Source organism: Cucumis sativus, chromosome 3, assembly GCF_000004075.3.
Source record: "Cucumis sativus cultivar 9930 chromosome 3, Cucumber_9930_V3, whole genome shotgun sequence".
NCBI classification, from domain to species: Eukaryota; Viridiplantae; Streptophyta; class Magnoliopsida; order Cucurbitales; family Cucurbitaceae; genus Cucumis; species Cucumis sativus.
The window spans coordinates 1,612,774-1,633,600 of NC_026657.2; the positions used below are offsets into that span (position 1 = coordinate 1,612,774).

The following is a 20,827-nucleotide window of genomic DNA, read 5'->3' on the forward strand; positions in this document are numbered from 1 at the left end:
TTTCCACTTTTCTTATTTTTTTTAGTTGGTTTTTCTCAAACCAACCATTGTTTTTTTTATTGTCCAATGGAATGTTTTCTATTGGGGTCTCTATATATTGTTAATATTTCCTTCAAATAAATTCTTTTCTTATATAATATATACTTCTTTAAATATAAATATTGCTTTTCTCACTTTTTTTTTTAAATTTACAGTGAACGACTTAAAAAATCGAATTTATTTTAAATATAACAATATAAATCAAAATATTTACAAAACTTAACAAAATATTTTAATCTATTTACTATGAAGCACTTAAATCAAGGTAGACTACTAACTACATGAGTTTATAGTAGCATTCTAAGTTGGTCTATCACAGGTTGTGATATTTTTTGTTATATTTATAAATATTTTTAAAAGTTTTGTCGCTTATCATAATTTATCTATAAAAAGTTATTGAAATGTAAATTTAAGTGATAATTAATACTTAAAAATTAATAATAATGTAAAGTTTCATTTTTTAGATAATGTTTGTTTGGAATGTAATTAAATTGAAGGTAAGAATTTTTTTCCTACATTCTTTTGAACTTTCTTTTTAGCAATGATATGATTATATCCTACTATACTTGTCAACATGAGTTGAATTCTATGCTAGGATATATGCTATCTCCCATGGTATAATGTTGAAATCTATCTACATTGTTTTTGAACTAACCATAAATAAATGCTTTTGGGATATATTTAAAAGTTTAATGTACTTATTAAATTAATGGTTAACGTGCAATGTACCATATATTAATTTATTTTATTGTTTACTAACATTTAAGTTAAAAAAAAAACAACTTTATAAATAAAGGGTAAGTGAATAATAGATGATACTCAACAAGGAAATCAAGAGTCTCACGTGTACTATTATGAATAGGAGTAAAAGACAGACCAGAAAACATTCGTACATAGCTTGAGTAGGTGAATAAACAACAAAATTAAACTAGTAATTATACTTATTGCAAATTAAGTAGGTGACTTATACAATTGGATGGATTATTCACAAATGAGTCCGAACAACGAACAATACAACCATGATCATCCCTAAGTTATTTTGAAAAATTGATGATAAAAATTTTGAAGGATAAAATTGAATTATTAAATAAAATTAGAGTAGCAATTGAGACTTAATTTTTATTTGATAATTATTGAAAAAGAAAAAATATTAAAATGAATAAATGAAAAAAGAAAAACAGTTAACCGACACATGAGAATGCTTTTTCTAAAAGCCTATTGGTAGCAAGCATTTACTACGTCATAAATACGGTCCCATCATCCATGCTTATTTTCAAATAAATAATTATGGTGACAAATACAAATAGCTCCCAATGGAAATGGGCATTTCCATAAATATCTTTTCAAACCATTCTACTATCCAACTCAATTAAATCAAATTAATTATTATTGAAAATTTGTCAAAAACTTATACATTTCATCACATAATATTTAATAGATTTTACTTTATGGACATAAATAGTATATACCTCCATCAATTATCTCAACCTTTTTTATATTATGAAAAAAAAATATGATAGATTATAAAATTTTGTTATATTTATCAAATATTTTGGATGATTTTATCATTTAAAACATTCTTTTTATAAAGTTATAATTTATTCTTTAAAAGTTGTTTAGCTTGTTTTTCTTTGGTGTTCATTTGTACTATAAAAAAAAACTTATATAAATATAAATGGTTAGGACACCAACCACCAAAAATCTTCTATCCAAATTTTATTAACATAATGTTTTTGTGCATGAATGATGAGCTAAGATGTAATAGTATTGTTATATGCTTTTTTTATCGACTCATTATTAAGAGAAATAGAAAACAAAAACCTCGACCCGACTATTACAAACTTAGAAATATCACCCCAACGAAACTAAACGAAAACTAATTTTTTTTTTGCTGAAATAGAGAATAAAGTGAGATCTTGTGATTAGTAATACTAAGTATGGTTCGTATTCCAATTAGAATGAATCACACAATTAAGTGTGTGTGGACAAGAGATTCATACTCCAAAAGGATGGTAAGATTAACAATTTCCAAACTTGTCGCATTATCGAGATGACCCACGATCGTTTTCTTACAAAGTTACAATTTTACGATCACCTTAGTTGGTTTTTTTGTCTTCATCTGATTTCTACCAAGAAAGTTAGTCTGAAAAAAATACCAATAATAGTGGGGCTGATACGCCGCCGCCCGTGATCGGAATTGGACTGCGAGTCGGAGAAACGAGAGAATTTCTTCACGAATCCCCATCAGAAGGTAACCTTTTTTTTTTCGTAATTTCTTTGCTTCTTAATCGCGTTTTCTGGGAGAATATTCCGGATAGCATTCGTCTGCAAAAGCACTTGATTTTACTGTTACGAAACCCTAGTGCTGAAATTTGGATATACTTTCTCTGCCACTGCTTAAAATTATTGACGTTTGTTAGAAAAAAGGGTTGAGATTGAGAATCCTCCACCCCGTACGGTTGAGAAGTAACAGTATTTGTTCTTATGGGAGAAGTTATTTCGAATTTCGTTGTTCACGCACGTAATCTTTTAGATTGCTAAGAGTACCAATCTCTTATTTACTTTGTTGTTTTTTAACAATGCTAGCAATTCACTTATGAATGTTCATACATCGCATTCATCTTTACCATATTGGTTTTGGTGATTTTTAGGATTCAATTTGAAGTTGGAAATGTTTTTTCATATTGGTTATTGGTGAAAGTTATCCCATTTTTTACTCCATTTTGCTAGTTTTACAATGTCACTTAAATATGGGTGTTCGAGCAACAATTTATCTCAATGAAGAATCCTACAGGAATTCTGTGGCATCATTGTGTTAAGTTTAAGGATATTGTTTCATGATGGCACCTGCTTATTTGTTAATATCTTACCGGTTTTCTTGACACCTAAATGTTGTAGGATAAAGTATGTTTTCTTGTGAGTTTATTCGAGATGTGCGTAAGCTAGCTTGGACTCTCACGTGTATGAAAAATAAAAGATTAATGATAGTGCAGTTGAGTTGAATTCTTATGGGAGGAGTTAACTCAAAAGTTCATGAAGCATTTTAGATTTCTAAGAATATCAATATATTCTTTCCTTTATTATTATTTAAGAAAACGCAGGTTTTTTTGTTGTAAATGTTCACAAACCATATTTATATTCACTAGATTGGTCTGGTGATTTTGGTGTTGCATTTGAAGCTGGAAACTTTTGCCACATTGGGCGTAAATATAAAAAATTTCAAGTCCCTTCTGCTAATTTTATCTTGTCCTTTTGTAGATGGGTGTTTGTGTAACAATGCCACTCATTGAAGAATTATATAACTCAAAAGTACCAATTTATTTATAAAACAGATTTACTTCGGATGAACAACTTTGGTTTTTGCCTACCTCTCATCCTCCTGTAGATTTCTCACGTGGAGTTCTTTTTTGTAGCCTTTGACCTGCATGAGGTGAGTTATCCAACCAAATGGCAGACTTACCAGCTTCTTTGCAGGCCTGTCTGGGTATGGGCAAGGTGGCATTCTTAGCAATTTTGGTTTCTGGAGGAATTGTGATGCAGATATTGGTCAGTAGAATTCTCTTTGGAAACTTTTGATTCTTTGAACAACATCTTTGCAATTCTTGGCTTTAAAAGTCATTTTTGTTGTCTCATTTATCATGTTTTATGGCAGGCATGTGCCTTGTACAATAATTGGTGGCCAATGCTAAGTGGTACATAACTAAATTTTCTCCTGGACTCTTTTCTTAGTGCTTTTACAATATGAAAATTTCTCTGCTGCTAAGGCTCCATTTTGTTACCATTTCGTTTTTGGTTTTTAAAAATCTTCCTCCCATTTCTTACAATGATTGGTCTTACTTAAGTACAAAGGTTGAATTCTTAGCCAAATTCCAATAACAGAAACAAGTTGTTAAAATCTATATTTTTTTAGTTTTCAAATTTTGGCTTGTTTTTTTATAACATTGGTAAGAAGTAGATAAGAAAAGAAGAAACTTGCAAGTGAAAGTAATGTCTGTAAGCTTAATTTTTAAAACTCAAAAACCAAAAACAAAATTGTTACTGGCCTAAGTTTTTTGTTTTGGTTTTTTTTTCATATCATATTTTATGAACGCCATACCATACTGATTATTTTCTTTGTTTCTGCCAGCACTGTGGTGTGGATGTTTTCCATCCACTTAACATCTGCTTACATGCATAATCTTTTAATAATAAGCTTTGTTTCTTCTATTAAATTACATCGCTAGATAGAACAAGAAATGCCTTCTAATCTCTATTATGCTCCACTTGATGAGAAACTCTCTTTCTAGCATTTTTACTGGACATGACTTGCATGATGAAAGAGTAAGGGTTTTGAATCGTTCTTTATACAATCAGCCTCTTGTCCAGATGGTTGAAAGGTGGAATGATAACCAAAGAACAATTCATTTTATTTCCCTGTCTCTTTCTTTTATCACAAAACGATTTCCTATCTTTTATACTACTTTGGTTTCATGTCAATAAATTTTAAGACTGATTATTTATGGAGGCTAAAAGTTATAATCAAAATGATCATACCATTTGATTGTCGTTACCACAAATTTTATAGAGATTGTAGCCATGGCAGCCTAGGTTTGATGAGCTTCCAGGGTCGAGTTTTTGTGGTCATTTGATTGTGACTTATCAGTAATTCCAATGAAGTTTGTAAAGGTTGTAGCTATTTGTGGTGTGCATACTGATTATGACATGATGTCTTTTCATTCCGTGGTCCCCTTATTCTCACTGGTTGTTGCCTGTTGGCTTCTTTCTTCAATATGAATGTAGATTTATCTTCTTTCTTCGTCTTTTTTCTTTAGGTACAATAAAGTGGAAAGAATAATCATGTTTTGATTCAAAACCCAACCTGAATGAAATGTGTTGAACATATGTGGATGCTATGTATATGTATAACATATATTTTTCTCCATTATGCCATAATCCAGGTCAGAAGATGTATTTTTCTTGACTAATTTCACGGCATCATTCTTTGCAGTGATAATGTATGTGCTTCTCCCCATGCCTTTATTATTCTTTGCGGGGTCAGATAGTTCTTCGCTGTATACTGATTCTAACGATAGGTTAGACTTTTGCCTCTGCAACCCATTTGATAAGTATTTTTCAATCAGTTGACATTTGAAAACAGTACTTTTAAGATATTGTAAGATTATCCGAAACAAGCTTTTGTATTCATAAAATTCACGTTCTCTTACCCTTCTCCCCACATATCATTATCATCGAGACAGCTGGATCAATGCGACAAAATTCTTGACCGGAGCTTCGACTGTAGGAAGCATTGCCATCCCCGTTATTCTGAAGCATGCTGGGATCATTGGCTGGGGGGCAATGGCAATGGACCTCTCGTCATTCGTAGTATTTGTGGTTGCCATTTTGTGTTTCATGGGGATGAGCGAAGACGACGACTACTCTATGTTTTGAGATACTCCATCTCCATGGCAATGAAGCTGTGCCTATCTCCATCAGGTGAGGCTTCGAGCTTTGTTCATTCTTGTCTGAACATCACCTCTCACATCTGCACATGTTTGGTGAAGATTATTTTTCACTATATATTTCTTCATTTGTTGTTTGTTGGTTTGTTGTATTTGAAGATTTGTTCTTACACCAAAATTGAGATGAAAAAGAAAAGTGTATTTGTATATTTGGAAAGGTATGGGCATTGAACTAGATGTGAAATGTGACTGGTTTCACTTCATGCGCTTGAAATGAAATTGCAGTACTGCTGATTATTTTGTTGTCTGTTAATATAGTGATTGTATTTATTGTGTTAAATTTGTTGATTATTTTCTATTTTCTTCAGTGTAATGAGTCTTTCTTCTATTTAGGAAACTTTTTCTTTTTTAAAGAAATAAAATGGAGCATCTAGTCAAGAGGTTCCATGTTCTAAGAAAGAAAAGAAAAAGGATGAAATTTAGATTTGATATTAAATTAAATCTGGAAAATGATCTTTCATTATTTATTTACAATCATTCATTTTCAACTTGGAATTTAGATTTGATCTTACCTCAAATCTCAGTAAATTATTATTTTTGTATATGTGATCATATCTCCTATTGAAAGACATCACAATAACACCATGATGTGCATGAAATAAAACAAAAAAGTATCTCTATATGTCAAGGAATAATAAAAATAGGGAAGAGATGAAAATAAAGAGATTCAAATTTCAATTTCATTTGGTTCTAAATCAAATCATGCAAAAAAAAATCTAAACTAAATCCAAATTTTTTCAAGAAAAATCTATTATTACTTTTACGTGAATCTAAAGTGAAAAAGAAACTCTTATCACTTTAAATCATTAAAAATAATTCCTCTAATCTTAGGTATTCACATTAAAAAGAAAAAGAAAAAAAAAGAGTAAGAAACCTCCCACATTTTGTCTCTAACAATCAGTAGAATTGTTTTTTTGAAGAAAAGATCAAGATTTATCTCATGTAAGAAGGGAAAAAAGAGAGTTTTTTTTTTTTTTTTTTTTTTTTTGGGTTTAATGAATGTAAAAGAAAATACCTGAAAAATAAATGGCTATAGAGAAAAACAATATTTGAAGAGAGATTATGAAAAACTAAGAAAATAATAATAATATTAATAACAATAACAAAAGAATTCCTTAAAAAACTGTACAACTCTGGACGCACTGTGGAGAGATGCCATAACTATTGGTGTGGCAAAAGCGAATGAAACTCTCGATGCAGTCAAACGACTGTTTGGAGTTAGGGCGAAATTTCACCGTCGAGAGAGTATCTCAACGCCCATTTCTCGACCAGACGTCCAATGCTTCTAAGGACGCATTGAAAGAGTCTTGCCATTTTGATTGGAAAAACTTTTCTTTTTAAAATTATTATTTTATAAGAAAATGGGCGCGCAAATTGATCCTACAATGGTAAGAAAGATTTATCTTACTTACACTCAATATTGTAAAACTGGCTAATCATAAAGTGACATACAATCCATTCCTTTCTTTTCTTTTTTCACTAAAATAAAAATTTTAATACGACATTAAATATTTCAACATGGTTTCGTTTATTTACTTTTGAAATATCTATTCTATTTCTCAACCTTTTAGTTTTAGTTTAGTTTGATCTATTTCTGATGTGGCTTCAAATATGTACACTTTTAGAACAAACATTAACCAAAAATGATTTAATCACATGTAAGATAGTAACACAAAAAAACAAAATGACCAACTTTTTTGAAAATGTTTCGTGACTGTATAGATATTTTGAAGTTCATGATGTAGAAAGGTAAAAGTTAAAAATTTGAAAGAAAAGAAAAAAGTACAATGTAAAAGAAAATAATTGTTAAATTTTGTAGGGATGTGTAGAGTGGATGTACTAAGTGGGGGCACATGTGGCAGAAAGTAAGCGTATTTAAGTGGTCGATTGGGGGAAGAAAAGGAAACGAAAGAAAATAACTATCTTAGTCATTTCCTTGTTCGGTACATACATGAAAGGGAGGGAAAATAATACTCTTAATCCCTCTTATTCTAACTTAATCCATTTATTTTCTAATATAATCATTCTCATCCTTCATTTATTACTTATTCTCTTTCCTCATTTATTTATTTTCTCTCCAAATTAATCATCATATCTCTTCTTTTTCCAAACAAATTAATCCACCTCTCTTCTTCTTCATTTCTTTTGTGCCAAACGAATTAGTCATCTTTTCTAATATATTGCTTAACGTTCTCATGAAAAAAAATTAATAAATGAAAGAAAAAATATTAAAAGTGAAAGAAAAAACAAAAAAAAAAACAATGTGTTTGATACTATATACTCGTAAACATAAACTATAATTATTCCCTAATATTTAGTTAATAACAAACTTTTATTATTATTTTTTCAAATATAACTTATATTTTTAAAAAATATAGTGAAAAAATTATTGTAAATCGGTTGTAAATATTTACATAATATGACAAAATTTTAAACTATAATATTGATAGACTTCTATATTAATAGAACATGATATTATGATAATTTTTAAATTCTATTAATGATAGATATTGACAAACTTCTATAATAATATAATAATGAAATTATGTTAAAATTTGTAAATATTTTGATTGATTATGTTATATTTAAAAAATACTTATATATATATATTTAATATATTGTATAATTTATAACACTTCGCATAGTACATATTCTATATTTTAAAAAATAATAATAATTGTTTATAACAAGACAAATGGTATTTTTAAAAATTCAAAGTTAAAACATAAAAATATTAGCTTTTCAAATTTTGATAACAAATTTCATAAATAGTATTACCGTAATTAGAGTATTTTTGGGTTTGTAATTAATCAGAAAATAACAAATAGAATTCAAGTTGTCTATTAAATACACATTTAAACTCAAACTCCATGAACCTATTATTTTAGACAAAATCTCCTTTTTATTTTTGTTTTTGAAAAATTTGTATCCACTTGTCACCTATTTTTCTTGTGAAGATTTAATTTGATTTCGAGTGGAAATTTCTATCTACAATCTTCAAAGCATATGTTGTGTATTAGATGTTGTCTGTGGTTACGTTATAAAATAATACTCTTGAATTTTGTCACACGTTATAATATACATATATTTTCTTAAAAAGGAAAATATGTATTTCAAAACTTCTAGTAGAATTTAACGGCATATGAAAATTAGATGTGAAAATGGACAAATATGTTGTGATCTTTTCTAAGAAAAAAAGCTTTTTTTAGTTGCTGAATTCTTAGAAATAAATGTAATTGATTAGACTTTAGCCGGTCAATTGTAGTCCTTTTCCATTTTGCTCAATATGTTTAAAGGTCGTTATTATTATATATATACTTCAAATATTTTTTTAATTATTTTAAATCTTAATCGGTTTAATGAATCATATTCTCTCTTTTTTCATTTGTTCTCTCTCCTTCCTCTCCCCTCCCCATCTTTTCTTTCCTTCATCTCTTCTATCAACATCTCTTCTATTCTATCAACATCTCTTCTATCAAGAGTGTTCGTGGGTTGAGTTTACGCTCTAAGCCAACTCAATTATTTGAGTCGATACCCTATTTTTTAACCGTCAAAAACTTCAAAATTTCTTTACAACACCCTTTCCCACTTAAACAATCCATCAATTTTCATCTAACCAATGAAATTGACATCACATATGTAGAACAACATAACTCATTATCACCCATTCACCCCACTACAATTTAAACATCTCGAATGTTACACATGCATGTCCAAACTCTCGTCATGCTAACTTTTAACTTAGCTATGATTATTTATTTTCTAGGGCTTGCGTTGGTAGATGTGAAGCCAATTAAGCACATGTAAAAGGAAAGAAAAACATTTGTAAAGATGAACGGGAGAGCCAGGCAAGTGGATGCGATCATTGATGCTCGTGAAGAAGTGAAAGAAAAACAAACAAGAGAATAGGAATGATTGAGAGAGACTAATGATATGAGAGAGAAAGAGAGAGGAGGGGAAAATATATTTTTAAGTTTAAAATCTCATCAAATAGCTTTAAAAAAAGTGAAAATAATTAAGTACAATACAATGGCCTTTTAAACTTGTGTTAAGAAAGGAGGGAGATTAGTCAAAATGAAATTGAATTGAAATGTTTACATAAAGTATCACTAAATACTTTTTGAGGTGTTTAGGCTTCAACTTGTCTCTAGCAAAGTGAGTTAGTATTTTGTTAGAGCTCGTAACAACATTCAAACTATTAAAAAAATTATATTCTCTTATTTATAAATACTAGAACAAACACGTTTATAACATTTATTTTTTTTGTTAATTTCTAAATCATATTCTCTTCTCTATTTATAATTATATGCACCTTCAATGCATACTATCATCATCAACTAAGATGTGTTTGATCTAAGACAAAGTTGTGAAGGAAGAGTCATGAACTTTTATTCCTTGGTTGGTCAAAAGAGTTATTCGGTTGATCCTCACCATTAAAAAATAAGGTGTTCAAAGTAAGAAGTTATGAAATTCAACGAATTATAATTTTAGAGGACTCACAATAGAGTGTAAGAATAAGATATATAAAATTGGACCAAGACCCATCAAATCCTCGGTTTGAATAAAGAGTTTCACAACTTCTTGAGCCAAACACTCTATAAAAAGTATTTGGTGTAATAAGCTGGTTATTATAGTTTATAGGGTTACATATATATATATATATAGTAATGTGGTAGTAAGTTATAATAACATGTGTTAAGTATACACATAATATTATAATTTGGATAGTAAGTTACGGTATCCGATAGTAAGTTTGGCTGAAGAAGGTGTGAGCTATATAATATAATGTATTGGATGACCCCTCTAAAATTAGAAAGAAACAAATGTGTTTTGTTTTATATGTATATATAAATTTAGACATGTTTTGAAAATAGAATGAGTATGAATAATATAGGGAGAAAAATTAGAGGGGAATGGGAGGATAGTTTGAGGAGTGAGATAGTGTCATAGCTAGTGGGGGTGGTGCATTGTGGTCCGCAAGCTAAAGGTGTGGGGGATACTACTCTCTACTCCCCAACAAAACCCCTTTATAAACAAACCTACATTTGCTTTCTTCTCTCAACAAACACAAACACATCTCTCCATTTTTCTCCTCTCTTTCTCTAACCTAAACTAATATATAATACACATTTTTTTGTGTATATCATGACGGTTTCGAAAGATGAAAACTCTCTTCATCGGTAAACTTTTAATAATCTCTTTCCTTTATTTCTTATTCGTTTCCTCATGCATTGTCATGGTGGCCTCCCTCTTTGCCAAGTTTACATATTACCTTGGCTACTTTGGGTACTTTTAATTTTGGTTTATGTCTGTGGTTCTAGTTTTAAAAAATTTAACTTTATTTGGTTTAATTTTGTGGTTCATTTTTGCTTCTCAACCCCTAAAACGGTTTATTTTGGTCATTTTACTTTTGTATTGTGGATACAAACGTTTTCTTATCTCAACTTTGGTTCATTATATCGTGGTCATTACTTTCATTTTTGTTGGTCGTTCAACTTCAAAATATGGTCAGTTTTATCACTTGAAAAATGTTGTATATGAACGGACCATAAAATGAATCAAAGTTCAAAATACAAAGTTCAAAACGAACATTTTTAAAGTGTAGGACTAAAATCAACTACAACTAAAGTATATAGAGACCAAAATGACCAAAATTAAAAGTAGACCCATGTTTGTATTTTTAAATGCTTTTAATTGTAACTATGATTATAAGTGTTGTTGTTCCTTGCTATTATAACCTATGATTAATTATAATAATACTATTATTTTTTGTTATATTATAGTTTGTATTATTTTCTAGTTATCCTTTCTTTCTCTATTTGTTATAACGTTTGTTATATGTTTTAGTTAGAGTAAAGTTATACTATGCACCCCAAATACATAGTAGTATAACCATACTAAAATAGTTTGCACCTCGAACACACAAACTATATTATACCATGCAGACTGCAATAATTAATATCCAACTCGATGCCTTAAATAGATAGAGACCAAATTAAAACCAAACACACGGATGAGAACTAAATTGATAACTAACCTAATCCTCATACGAAAGAAATAAGAGCACGAGATTAAAACATTGTTTGTCGTGACTCTCATGCTAAAAAGTCCACTAGAGTTCTTTTTCGTTGTACATTTGATTAGCAATTACCGCTTTAAATTATTTGATTTGTTGGGTACCAATTTTGTCCTTTTTATAAAAAAACAAAAATAATATTCAGGTGCATTTGAAATAAGTTAAAAAAGAAAATTTGGTCTCACTTAAACCATGATTTTTATTAAAGTTGAGAGACAAAATTGTTAGCCATTCAAAAAAGTTTAAAGACCACGATGATCTTTTAACCTATATTACAAAAGAGTCCGAGAGTGAAATGATGCATCTAAACGTCGTGGTTTCCATATATTTGTTTGATATTTTTGTGGAAGCAGCAAAAGCAGTCTTGGGAGGATTGCTCCTGTGGAAGCAGTTCTGTTTGATGTAGATGGAACATTGTGTGATTCAGATCCACTCCATTTTTATGCCTTTCGAGAAATGCTTCAAAAGGTTACTTCTTTTTCTTTCTTTCTTTTTCTTATTTTTATTTTAAATTATTAAACCTAAAATATCAATGTTTATTGGTGTCTAGCTATCACTGATATCATTTACAACATTCTTAATTATTTCTTTTTAATTGAATTCTTTAGTTCTACCTAGAAGCTTTTCCTTTCAAAGTACCGAGCAAGAGGTTTATTTTATAGCATACAAGTCAATAAGCTATGTTAAGCGTAGTTTTATTATGGGAGAGTAGTATGGAATTAATACATGAGTATAAGTAGTGAAGGTATATTCTTTAAATATAGTGTGTTCCACAACATACTTCACCTAGATTATAGATTTTTTCGTAACGGTATTTTCTTGATTAAACTTTTTTTTTATTATTACTAGGCGTTGTTGGTTTACAATTGACTTTTTTCTATTATATTTTTCTATCTACAAAAGCCAAATATGAAAGGAAAGATGGGAGCAAAGGGCTCTAATTTAAGTGTAAGTAGTTGTAAGTAAACATATGTTGATATTAATTTGCAGATTGGTTTCAATGGTGGGATTCCAATTGACGAAGAGTTTTACATTAAGAATATTGCTGGCAAGAACAATGACGGTATTATCCGAACGCTATTCCCGAATGATGTCGAACAAGGTGCAGAATATATGAATGAGAAGGAGGCTATGTTTAGGAGGTAATAAAATATTTATCTTTGTATACTTTCGATAATATATCATTATAAGTTTTGATTGAGACAACATATAACTAATGAATTTAACGTAACCATCTAGTTTTTTCCAAACTTACCTATTACTGATCTAACTATCTTTAATTTTCCAAAAAAATCATAAAATAAAATAGTTCTCATATGGTCAGTCACAGATATCATTCTTCTTATTGTTCACTATCTTGACTTTCCACTTACTTTTTTTTTTCTTCACGATTCATGCATTCCAATGTCAATTATAAACTCAAATAATAATAATAATAAGGAAAATTTTCAAATAAACTCAAATAATAATAATAAGGAAAATTTCAAATGTAGTAAATTTTACAAAATATTTATACTCTGAATATAACAAAACCACTTAAAAGATCAAATTTATTACACTTGATTATGTTTGTATGAAGGGTAAATATTTTGTGAAATGTTTTATTTTTTATAATTTTTATCATTATTATTTCTTTTTCTTTCCCGATATATATAATACAAATACACATATATTTTTATTAGCATTCTCTTTGCTCAATTCCTTTATCTCTTCTCCAATCAACGTTAATCATCTCACTCATGAACTCATCTTGTTTTTCAATAGTTACAACTATATTGTAGGGACATTTTTAAAAATAGAATAATAAATTAAAATATTTACAAGCTATAACAAAATTTTGGATTCTATCACAAATAGTGTTTTATCACTATAGCATATCAATAACTATTACAGATAGAATTTGCTATAGGTGTTGTAAATATTTTGTAAAATCTACTATTTTTAAAAATTCTCCTATATTATATTCTCTATAATTAATTTTCTTTTCCATATTAACTATTTATACAAAACCAAATAATTAATATCATATTCCATCAAAACAAACCTTTCCTCTCAAAATCCCAAATCAACTCAAACTCTCAAACTCTTTTAATTAACCAAATCTTCTACTTTTAATATTTGATAAATAATTTAAGATAAAAATTTGGTAAAAATTTGAGATGTTTCACTTAATGTAACAGATTAGTTGTTGAACAATTAAAGCCGGTGAGTGGCTTGTATAAAGTGAAGAAATGGGTGGAAGATCACAGATTGAAATGTGCTGCAGTTACGAACTCCTCTCGAATTAATGCCGAGCTCATGATCTCGATGCTCGGTCTTACGGATTTTTTCGAGACTATTATTATAGGTGATGAATGTGAGCACCCCAAACCACATCCAGAACCATATTTAAAGGCTTTGGAAGCACTCCAAGTATCAAAGGATCACACTTTCATTTTTGAGGTCAGTCATATGAAATTTTCTTTTCTCCCCATTGTTTTGTTCGAAATTTGAAAACTTGAATGCTTTGCTTTGCTAGGATTCTCTAACAGGGATCAAAGCTGGAGTTGAAGCCGATATGCCTGTTGTCGGTATATCAATGAGAAATTCTGAGCAGTTGTTGATGCAAGCAAAGCCAGCCCTCCTCGTAAAAGACTACAACGATTTGAAATTGTGGTTAGCTTTGGACGAACTAGTTGTGAGAGGAGATACCATTGCAAATGCATGATATCATCGATGTAACGATGAATTGGTCTATCAATCTATCCCTGCTCTCTATCTAATATATGCTTTGGGTTAAGTTATTTGTAGAAATAAACTTGTTATTGGTCTTCACCTTTGGGTCTTAATACCAATCCTATTACAATAAAAATACTAAATATAGGATGGTTAATTGATTAGGAAATGTCATTAAAATTAAAGGCCCTATGTATAATATGTTGCTCTCCTTGTATTTTCTATTTTGAATTTGACTTTATGTGTGATATATTGTCTGCCTTATTTATCAAAATTTGTCTTTTCTTCCCTTAGCTTCTGTCCAATGGTAGTTGATATATATATATATATATAGTGATGATTTCCACTATGATCGTTACATGTATGATACTAATTATAGTTGGAATAATCTCATTAATAGTTGCTTTAACAGTTATTTTCGGACTCAAATCTGTATTGATAGTTACATTTTAAGTGGTAGTCACAATTAAAGTGAGTTACATCTATAGTTATATTTGTGGTGAAGGTGGAAATAGTAGTGAAAGTGAGAGTTTCAACATAAGAACTAGCACGCATGGAAATAATTTGACTATAACAAAAAGTTCTAATGATAATGATCGAACTCCAAACTACAGCCATTTGTGGGTTCTATGCGAAATTTTTATCAGTTCAATTATAAGAAACTTTTCAAATAAAAAATGAATATTTGTGAAGAATGTGGATACCATTTAAAAATGATTAGTTCAAATAGAATCGAACTTTTGATTGATCCAGGTACTTGGGAACCTATAGATGAAGACATGGTCTCTATAATGAGATCCGATATATGTATGTATGTATATAGTCATATTCAAATATTATTGAATTTCATTTTCATGTAAGAGATTTTAAAGCTAATTAAAATGACTTCGCTTATTTTGAAATCACTCACAAACATATTTTAACGAGGTTCAAAAGATCCATACATACTAAAACAAATCAATGAACACAAACATATGATTCTTGTATTGTTATTATTTCACTTTTGACTTCACTGCTCTAAAGCTTTTTATTTCTTTTAATCAATTATATACTTCATTTGTCGTAAAGTTTCTCTAAGTCCTCATTTCCTTTCGCTTTTCCATTGTTTGATTATTCACAGTAAAAGTTATTGAAATTAGAATTTAGTATTGACAAATTTATTACTTTCTCGAAAAACTATACACAGACTAAAACTACTTTTAACTAAACATAGTTCAAACTATAAGCATAATTCATCTAACATAAATTAATGATAGCGAGACAAAGTTCAAACTATAAGTATAATTCATCTAGCGAGAGAGAGAGACTTGTGAGGATAGAAAAGGCAGGTGAAAATAAGATGTGGCTGAGGATGAAGGCTGCTGCTGATATGATGCCAAATTCTCATAACATTTGTTTTCTCTTTTTCTCCATAAAAGTGATAACACCTCTACGAATTTTCTTAGAATATTCTCCCAAATTTCATGGAAATTAATAGCAATTATTTGTTATATTCAACCACAAAAGCACCACCCATCACCTTTTGCATAAAGTGATACAACATCTTTTTCTTTCTTGCTTTATGATCACTACAACCAAATATTTAGGTTAAGGCTGCTTTTGGAGGTGATAGTATAGTCAATGTTATTTATAATAGATATTGAAAACATATATAATTGTTTTTTATTAATAATTTTAATGACAAACTATTCATCTCATATTTTTCTCCAATATTTAGAGTAAAAAAAGATAGCTAACTAACAGTATTTTAAAGAAAAACTAGATTAGATAACTATTTTTGGATTGATTTTCAGTCAATTTGAAATTTGTTTTAGATTTTTCTAAAATCAATTTTAGTACTACATGATAATCACCTTCTGGCTTCATGGACTAGTTTTATAAGGTGGGAGTGCTTTTGAAGGATTTGTTATCTGTGATAGAAGAAGAATGTTATGATAATAACAACCTTTTTATTGAAGTGAAATATGATGTATTGGAGGTGTTAAAGCTTTTAAAAAGGGAGACCTTTCGATACGGAGATTGTAATTCTAACATTGTTAATATTGTTGCTCATTTTTTGTTGTAACTCTCGAGAGGAGAACAAACATGTTCATGTCATTGCAACTTTGACCCTCTCTCAAAGTTGCGCTCTTTGAACTAGATCATCTTCTTCGACCCTTGTTTGACAAACAACGTTATCTTTATATACTTTTATTGTTCAATAACCAAATAGACATCAACTTCTATTCTTGTGAACCACAAGCACATTTAATATTCAAGTGAAAATGTCGTACATAATTGTAACTATAAACAATGTGTCGATAAAAAAAAATTAAATAACTGTATATCTTTTTAAGCCACCTTTTTCATTGGATATTTTAAAGTATTTTTTACTCCACATCATTTTGAACCATTTTGAAATGTCAAAAGATTATATTATAACTTTGAAAAGAATATTGATACTTTTTAAAATAAAAGGTAAAGTTGTTGGCATGATTTTGTTTGAATACGAATAGGAATATATGCACAAATTACAGAACAGATCCTCAAAGAAAAAAACAAGTCGCATTTGTGAGTTAGTCGCTGGTGGGTTCTCGTCCTCAAGCTCCATACGCCTTTATAAACCTACCATTTGCCTTGTTCTTCCAGTACCCATCTCCATTTTTCCCGGTTCTCAATACCCATTTCATAAATTTCCCACATTTGAACACAAGCTTTCATCAATATCTGCTCACGATGACGGCTTCAAAAAATGAAATTTCAGTCGACAGGTAAATTCCCACCATGCAGATGCCATTTATTTGTTGATTGAGTGATTTGTTGTTTTCTATCTGAAACTTGTGTGTGATGTGTGATCGAAAATTATGAATGAATTTCCCTGATGCATTGGGATGGGGGCTTTTGTTGAGATTTGGGATTTAAAATTTGTGATTGCTTATTGATTTGTGCATCTGGATCTATTATTTCGAGGCTTTTGAAATTTGCCTCTGTAGTCTTGTGATTCTTCATTATCCTGCTCATGGTTGCTGCTTTGCTATACATTCATTTGAACCTTGAATTTTCACTTTCAATTGAAAATGGGGTTCTTCATTCTGGGTTTGTGAAATCGAACCTTCCACTATGATGTTCTTGCACGTAAGTTTGTATTCAAATTGGGGAACCTAGAGATTGATTAAGATCATATACTTTTTAGGATGAAAAGAAGAGAACTCATTAATCTTGACTCATGAAGAAGATGCTAGTTTATTTTAGATCATGGTAGGGCCAAAATTTGACGGCCCACACCAGAAATTGCTTGTTGGGAGTATTATCCCTTTACCTGAAAACCCATTTGTCCCAGTTTTTTTCACCCTTTCAACCAGTTTAGCCTTCCCATATATGAATGCTAGCTCTTTGCTCATGTTTATTTTGAGATTCATTGTTTAGGCTAAATTACCATTTTAGCTCGTGCTTCGTTTCAATTTGGTTATAATAGTTTTATAAGTTTCAATTTGGTTTATATAGTTTGGTTAAACCTCTCAATACTTCATTACGTTATGAGTCTTCCTTTACACGCAAACCCACATGTCCCTCCTTTTCTCATATCATCAACCAACTTTCAGATATATCTCATACAATTAGCTGCGTGGAATGACTTTTTAAGTGATAAAAAACATTTTTTCACTTAAAAACACTTATTCAAGCACTTAGAGAGTGATTCAAAACCAATGTTAGATGTGAACTCATTGCCACTTTTTGCCACATCGAAAGAAAACATACTTGGTAAAATAGTATGTTTGAAACTTGATGATGGAACAACAGGTTGAGAGATTAAACCAAACCACTTTGGCTGTGTTGACGATTTTAAAACCATAGGGAACAAATTGAAACCAAACACAAACCAAAGGACTAAAATGGTAATTTTAACCTAATCAATGTCTTTTATCGAAAATTAGAGACGAAGAAAGAACACAATGTTTATGTGAAAACCCTAGTACAGGGAGAAAAACCATGGTATAAATGTTCATTATTATTTCTTTTGATAATAAAGGTACAAAGGGGAAATATTTGTAGGCAACACGAGCCTAATTAAAATAATAAAAAATTAGGGCAGAGTAAATCTAAACTACCCTTGGGCTTTCAACATGATCCAAACCCACTATTTCTAATGGTCTTAAAATAAATAATAAGGAGCACGAGAACCGAATTATTGTTTGTCATGACTCTTCTTGATCACAAGACCAACAAAGTCAACAGAAGTTCTTTTAGATTTCCTTGAGCTATTACTACTTTAAAAGATTTGGTTTGCCTGTGGTATTCTGTTTTCCTTATTCCTTGTATTCTGTCGAGCCAGCAAAAGCTCTCTTGCTGCACTTGCACCTGTTGAAGCAGTTCTATTCGACGTAGATGGAACATTATGTGATTCAGATCCGCTTCATTACTATGCCTTCCGTGAAATGCTTCAGGAGGTTTGTTCTATTTTGTATGCTTTGAATAGAAAAGAAAATAGAGAGAAGTCTTCTTCTTTATTTATTGACTTGAGTTTACAAAAACGAAAAACATGAAAAAGCAGATTACAACAAAGGGCTCCAACTGTTTGGTATAGCAGAATTTTAGAAGTGTTATAGGTGAGGCAGTAACACATGCTGCTATGATTTGCAGATTGGTTTCAATGGTGGGGTTCCAATTGATGAGGAGTTTTTCATTAAAAATGTTGCCGGCAAGCATAATGATGATATTGCCCGAGCATTGTTCCCTGATGATTTCGAAAGAGGTTTGAAATTTTGCGATGAGAAAGAGGCTATGTTTAGGAGGTAAGTCTTTCTCTTCATACCTTAGAATGTCTTTATAGGTATGTTTGATGACGATATAACTGAAAAACTTAATGCAACAGATTGGTCACCGAACAATTAAAGCCAGTGGATGGCTTGTATAAAGTGAAGAAATGGATAGAAGACCGCGGATTGAAACGTGCAGCAGTTACAAATGCCCCTCGGCCGAATGCTGAGCTTATGATCTCAATGCTTGGTCTTAAGGATTTTTTTGAGGCTATCATTATAGGAGGTGAATGTAAACATGCCAAACCACATCCAGAACCATATCTAAAGGCTCTGGAAGTACTCAAAGTGTCAAAGGAACACACTTTCATTTTTGAGGTTTGCCATCTTTTGGAAGTACAATTTTCTTTTCCCCAAAAGTTGACTAGCTTGTTTAGAATCTAACTTCTTTACTCCTTTGCTTTGCCAGGATTCTGCATCAGGGATCAAAGCTGGAGTGGCAGCCGAGATGCCTGTCGTCGGTATAGCAACAAGAAATCCCGAGCAATTGTTGATGCAAGCAAAGCCTACCCTTGTCGTAAAGGACTACGATGATCTGAAATTGTGGGCAGCTTTGGACGAACTCGATAAGAGAGGAGGTACCGTTAAGAATGCATGATCATCAATGCATCATATTGATGAATTAGTCTATCAATTCATTGCTACTCGCTATCTAATAATTTGAATAACTTAGCTGTAGAAGCAAACCTGTCATTCTTCAGCTTTGGCTCTTAACACCAATCGTAATACAATCAAAATAAGATGGTTAATAGATTAGGAAAAGTCCTAATACAATCAAAACAAGATGGTTAATAGATTAGGAAAAGTCATTGGAAGGCCTATCAGACATATACAAGATTACCATTATCAATTTTATTTTCTTCCAGTGATGTATTACTTGTTTTGCTTTCCTTGTATTTTTATTTTTTAGAAAAGCTCACAACAATATAGGCTTTTGAGCTCTCATAGTTTTGACTTTGAATTTTCTTCGAGCAGTAGCTAGGAGCATTTGTGGCAATAATTATTCAAGACTGTAATAACCATATCTTGTTACAGTAAATATTACTTTGCTACCGTTTTTACTATTTTACATTATTATTTTTTATTATTTGCTTCAGAGTTTACTATTTCTTTCTCAAACTAAAATATTAACTAAAATATTATATACAACCTAATTATAATAAGTTAGAACTATAATGACAAATTATTTGTTTTGATTAAACGTGAAATAATGACACTTAGATACACATTGACCTTCCATTCAACATTTTAACCATTTCATACTCCAAAGGCAATTAACAATACATGGAAGATAATCTTACAACTTTTAGAATAATAAGAGTAATTTTCAATCTTATGGTATCAGCCAAAAGAAGGTTCAGTAAGGAAATGGTAAATTTAGATTTGCAAAAATCTTATAAACTGAATGGGACGTGGATTGAACAAACACAAACGAAATGCATCCTTTGAGAAAGAAAATCATAAATATAATAAGTGCTTTTAATTGAACTTTACTTTACCCTTTATTTTCAAGACAGTGTAGATTAAAAATTCATGGTCATCTTGAAAAAGAACCCGTGTTTCCATGAATGATGTATGTTTAACTAACAAGTTTTCACACGAGCTTGGTTCAACGATAGTTGGCAAAACCTTCCTTTCCTAGTAGTTGGAAGTTTGATTTTCCATCATCGTAGTTATTGTAGTAAGAAAGTGTTTAATTA

At 30.2% G+C, this 20,827-nt stretch overlaps 3 protein-coding genes across 7 annotated transcripts; all 3 read left to right on the plus strand.

Moving 5' to 3' along the window:
- The first annotated feature begins 1,975 nt into the window (after positions 1 to 1,975).
- Positions 1,976 to 5,820, plus strand: LOC101214587 (vacuolar protein sorting-associated protein 55 homolog). Of its 3 annotated transcripts, XM_031883588.1 has the most exons (6): positions 2,062 to 2,290; positions 3,298 to 3,348; positions 3,453 to 3,585; positions 3,692 to 3,731; positions 5,027 to 5,111; positions 5,277 to 5,820. In XM_031883588.1, exons 3-6 carry the CDS (start codon positions 3,487 to 3,489, stop codon positions 5,467 to 5,469), a joined length of 417 nt encoding a protein of 138 aa, XP_031739448.1. In that variant the 5' UTR covers positions 2,062 to 2,290; positions 3,298 to 3,348; positions 3,453 to 3,486; the 3' UTR covers positions 5,470 to 5,820. The 3 variants fall into 3 exon arrangements, with proteins under 3 accessions (XP_004150170.1, XP_031739448.1, XP_031739449.1); XM_004150122.3 differs by lacking the exon at positions 3,298 to 3,348 and having other exon boundaries at positions 1,976 to 2,290; XM_031883589.1 differs by lacking the exons at positions 2,062 to 2,290; positions 3,298 to 3,348 and having other exon boundaries at positions 3,434 to 3,585.
- A 4,750-nt stretch (positions 5,821 to 10,570) lies between these two features.
- LOC101216269 (haloacid dehalogenase-like hydrolase domain-containing protein Sgpp) lies at positions 10,571 to 14,624 on the plus strand. Of its 3 annotated transcripts, none has more exons than XM_031881923.1 (5): positions 10,571 to 10,720; positions 11,979 to 12,084; positions 12,607 to 12,758; positions 13,797 to 14,058; positions 14,135 to 14,624. In XM_031881923.1, exons 1-5 carry the CDS (start codon positions 10,686 to 10,688, stop codon positions 14,321 to 14,323), a joined length of 744 nt encoding a protein of 247 aa, XP_031737783.1. In that variant the 5' UTR covers positions 10,571 to 10,685; the 3' UTR covers positions 14,324 to 14,624. The 3 variants fall into 3 exon arrangements, with proteins under 3 accessions (XP_031737783.1, XP_031737784.1, XP_004150177.1); XM_031881924.1 differs by having other exon boundaries at positions 10,577 to 10,720; positions 11,970 to 12,084; positions 14,148 to 14,624; XM_004150129.3 differs by having other exon boundaries at positions 10,578 to 10,720; positions 11,970 to 12,084.
- Positions 14,625 to 16,839: 2,215 nt separating this feature from the next.
- On the plus strand, positions 16,840 to 20,214 carry LOC101214348 (haloacid dehalogenase-like hydrolase domain-containing protein Sgpp). The gene is made up of 5 exons (XM_004150121.3): positions 16,840 to 17,081; positions 18,644 to 18,758; positions 18,952 to 19,103; positions 19,184 to 19,445; positions 19,537 to 20,214. The coding sequence occupies exons 1-5, from the start codon at positions 17,047 to 17,049 to the stop codon at positions 19,723 to 19,725; spliced, it is 753 nt and encodes a 250-aa protein (XP_004150169.1). The 5' UTR covers positions 16,840 to 17,046; the 3' UTR covers positions 19,726 to 20,214.
- The last annotated feature ends 613 nt before the right edge of the window (positions 20,215 to 20,827 follow it).

Bases quoted from the DNA above. Each gene is read 5' to 3' on its own strand.
- LOC101214348 (XM_004150121.3), top strand. From the start codon at position 17,047: ATGACGGCTTCAAAAAATGAAATTTCAGTCGACAG. The intron at 18,759-18,951 runs GTTTGTTCTATT...TATGATTTGCAG, and splicing joins TCCGTGAAATGCTTCAGGAG to ATTGGTTTCAATGGTGGGGT. The intron at 19,104-19,183 runs GTAAGTCTTTCT...TTAATGCAACAG, and splicing joins AAAGAGGCTATGTTTAGGAG to ATTGGTCACCGAACAATTAA.
- LOC101216269 (XM_004150129.3), top strand. From the start codon at position 10,686: ATGACGGTTTCGAAAGATGAAAACTCTCTTCATCG. The intron at 10,721-11,969 runs GTAAACTTTTAA...TTGTGGAAGCAG, and splicing joins GATGAAAACTCTCTTCATCG to CAAAAGCAGTCTTGGGAGGA. The intron at 12,759-13,796 runs GTAATAAAATAT...TTAATGTAACAG, and splicing joins AAGGAGGCTATGTTTAGGAG to ATTAGTTGTTGAACAATTAA.
- LOC101214587 (XM_004150122.3), top strand. From the start codon at position 3,487: ATGGCAGACTTACCAGCTTCTTTGCAGGCCTGTCTGGGTATGGGCAAG. The intron at 3,586-3,691 runs GTCAGTAGAATT...GTTTTATGGCAG, and splicing joins GAATTGTGATGCAGATATTG to GCATGTGCCTTGTACAATAA. The intron at 3,732-5,026 runs GTACATAACTAA...CATTCTTTGCAG, and splicing joins TTGGTGGCCAATGCTAAGTG to TGATAATGTATGTGCTTCTC.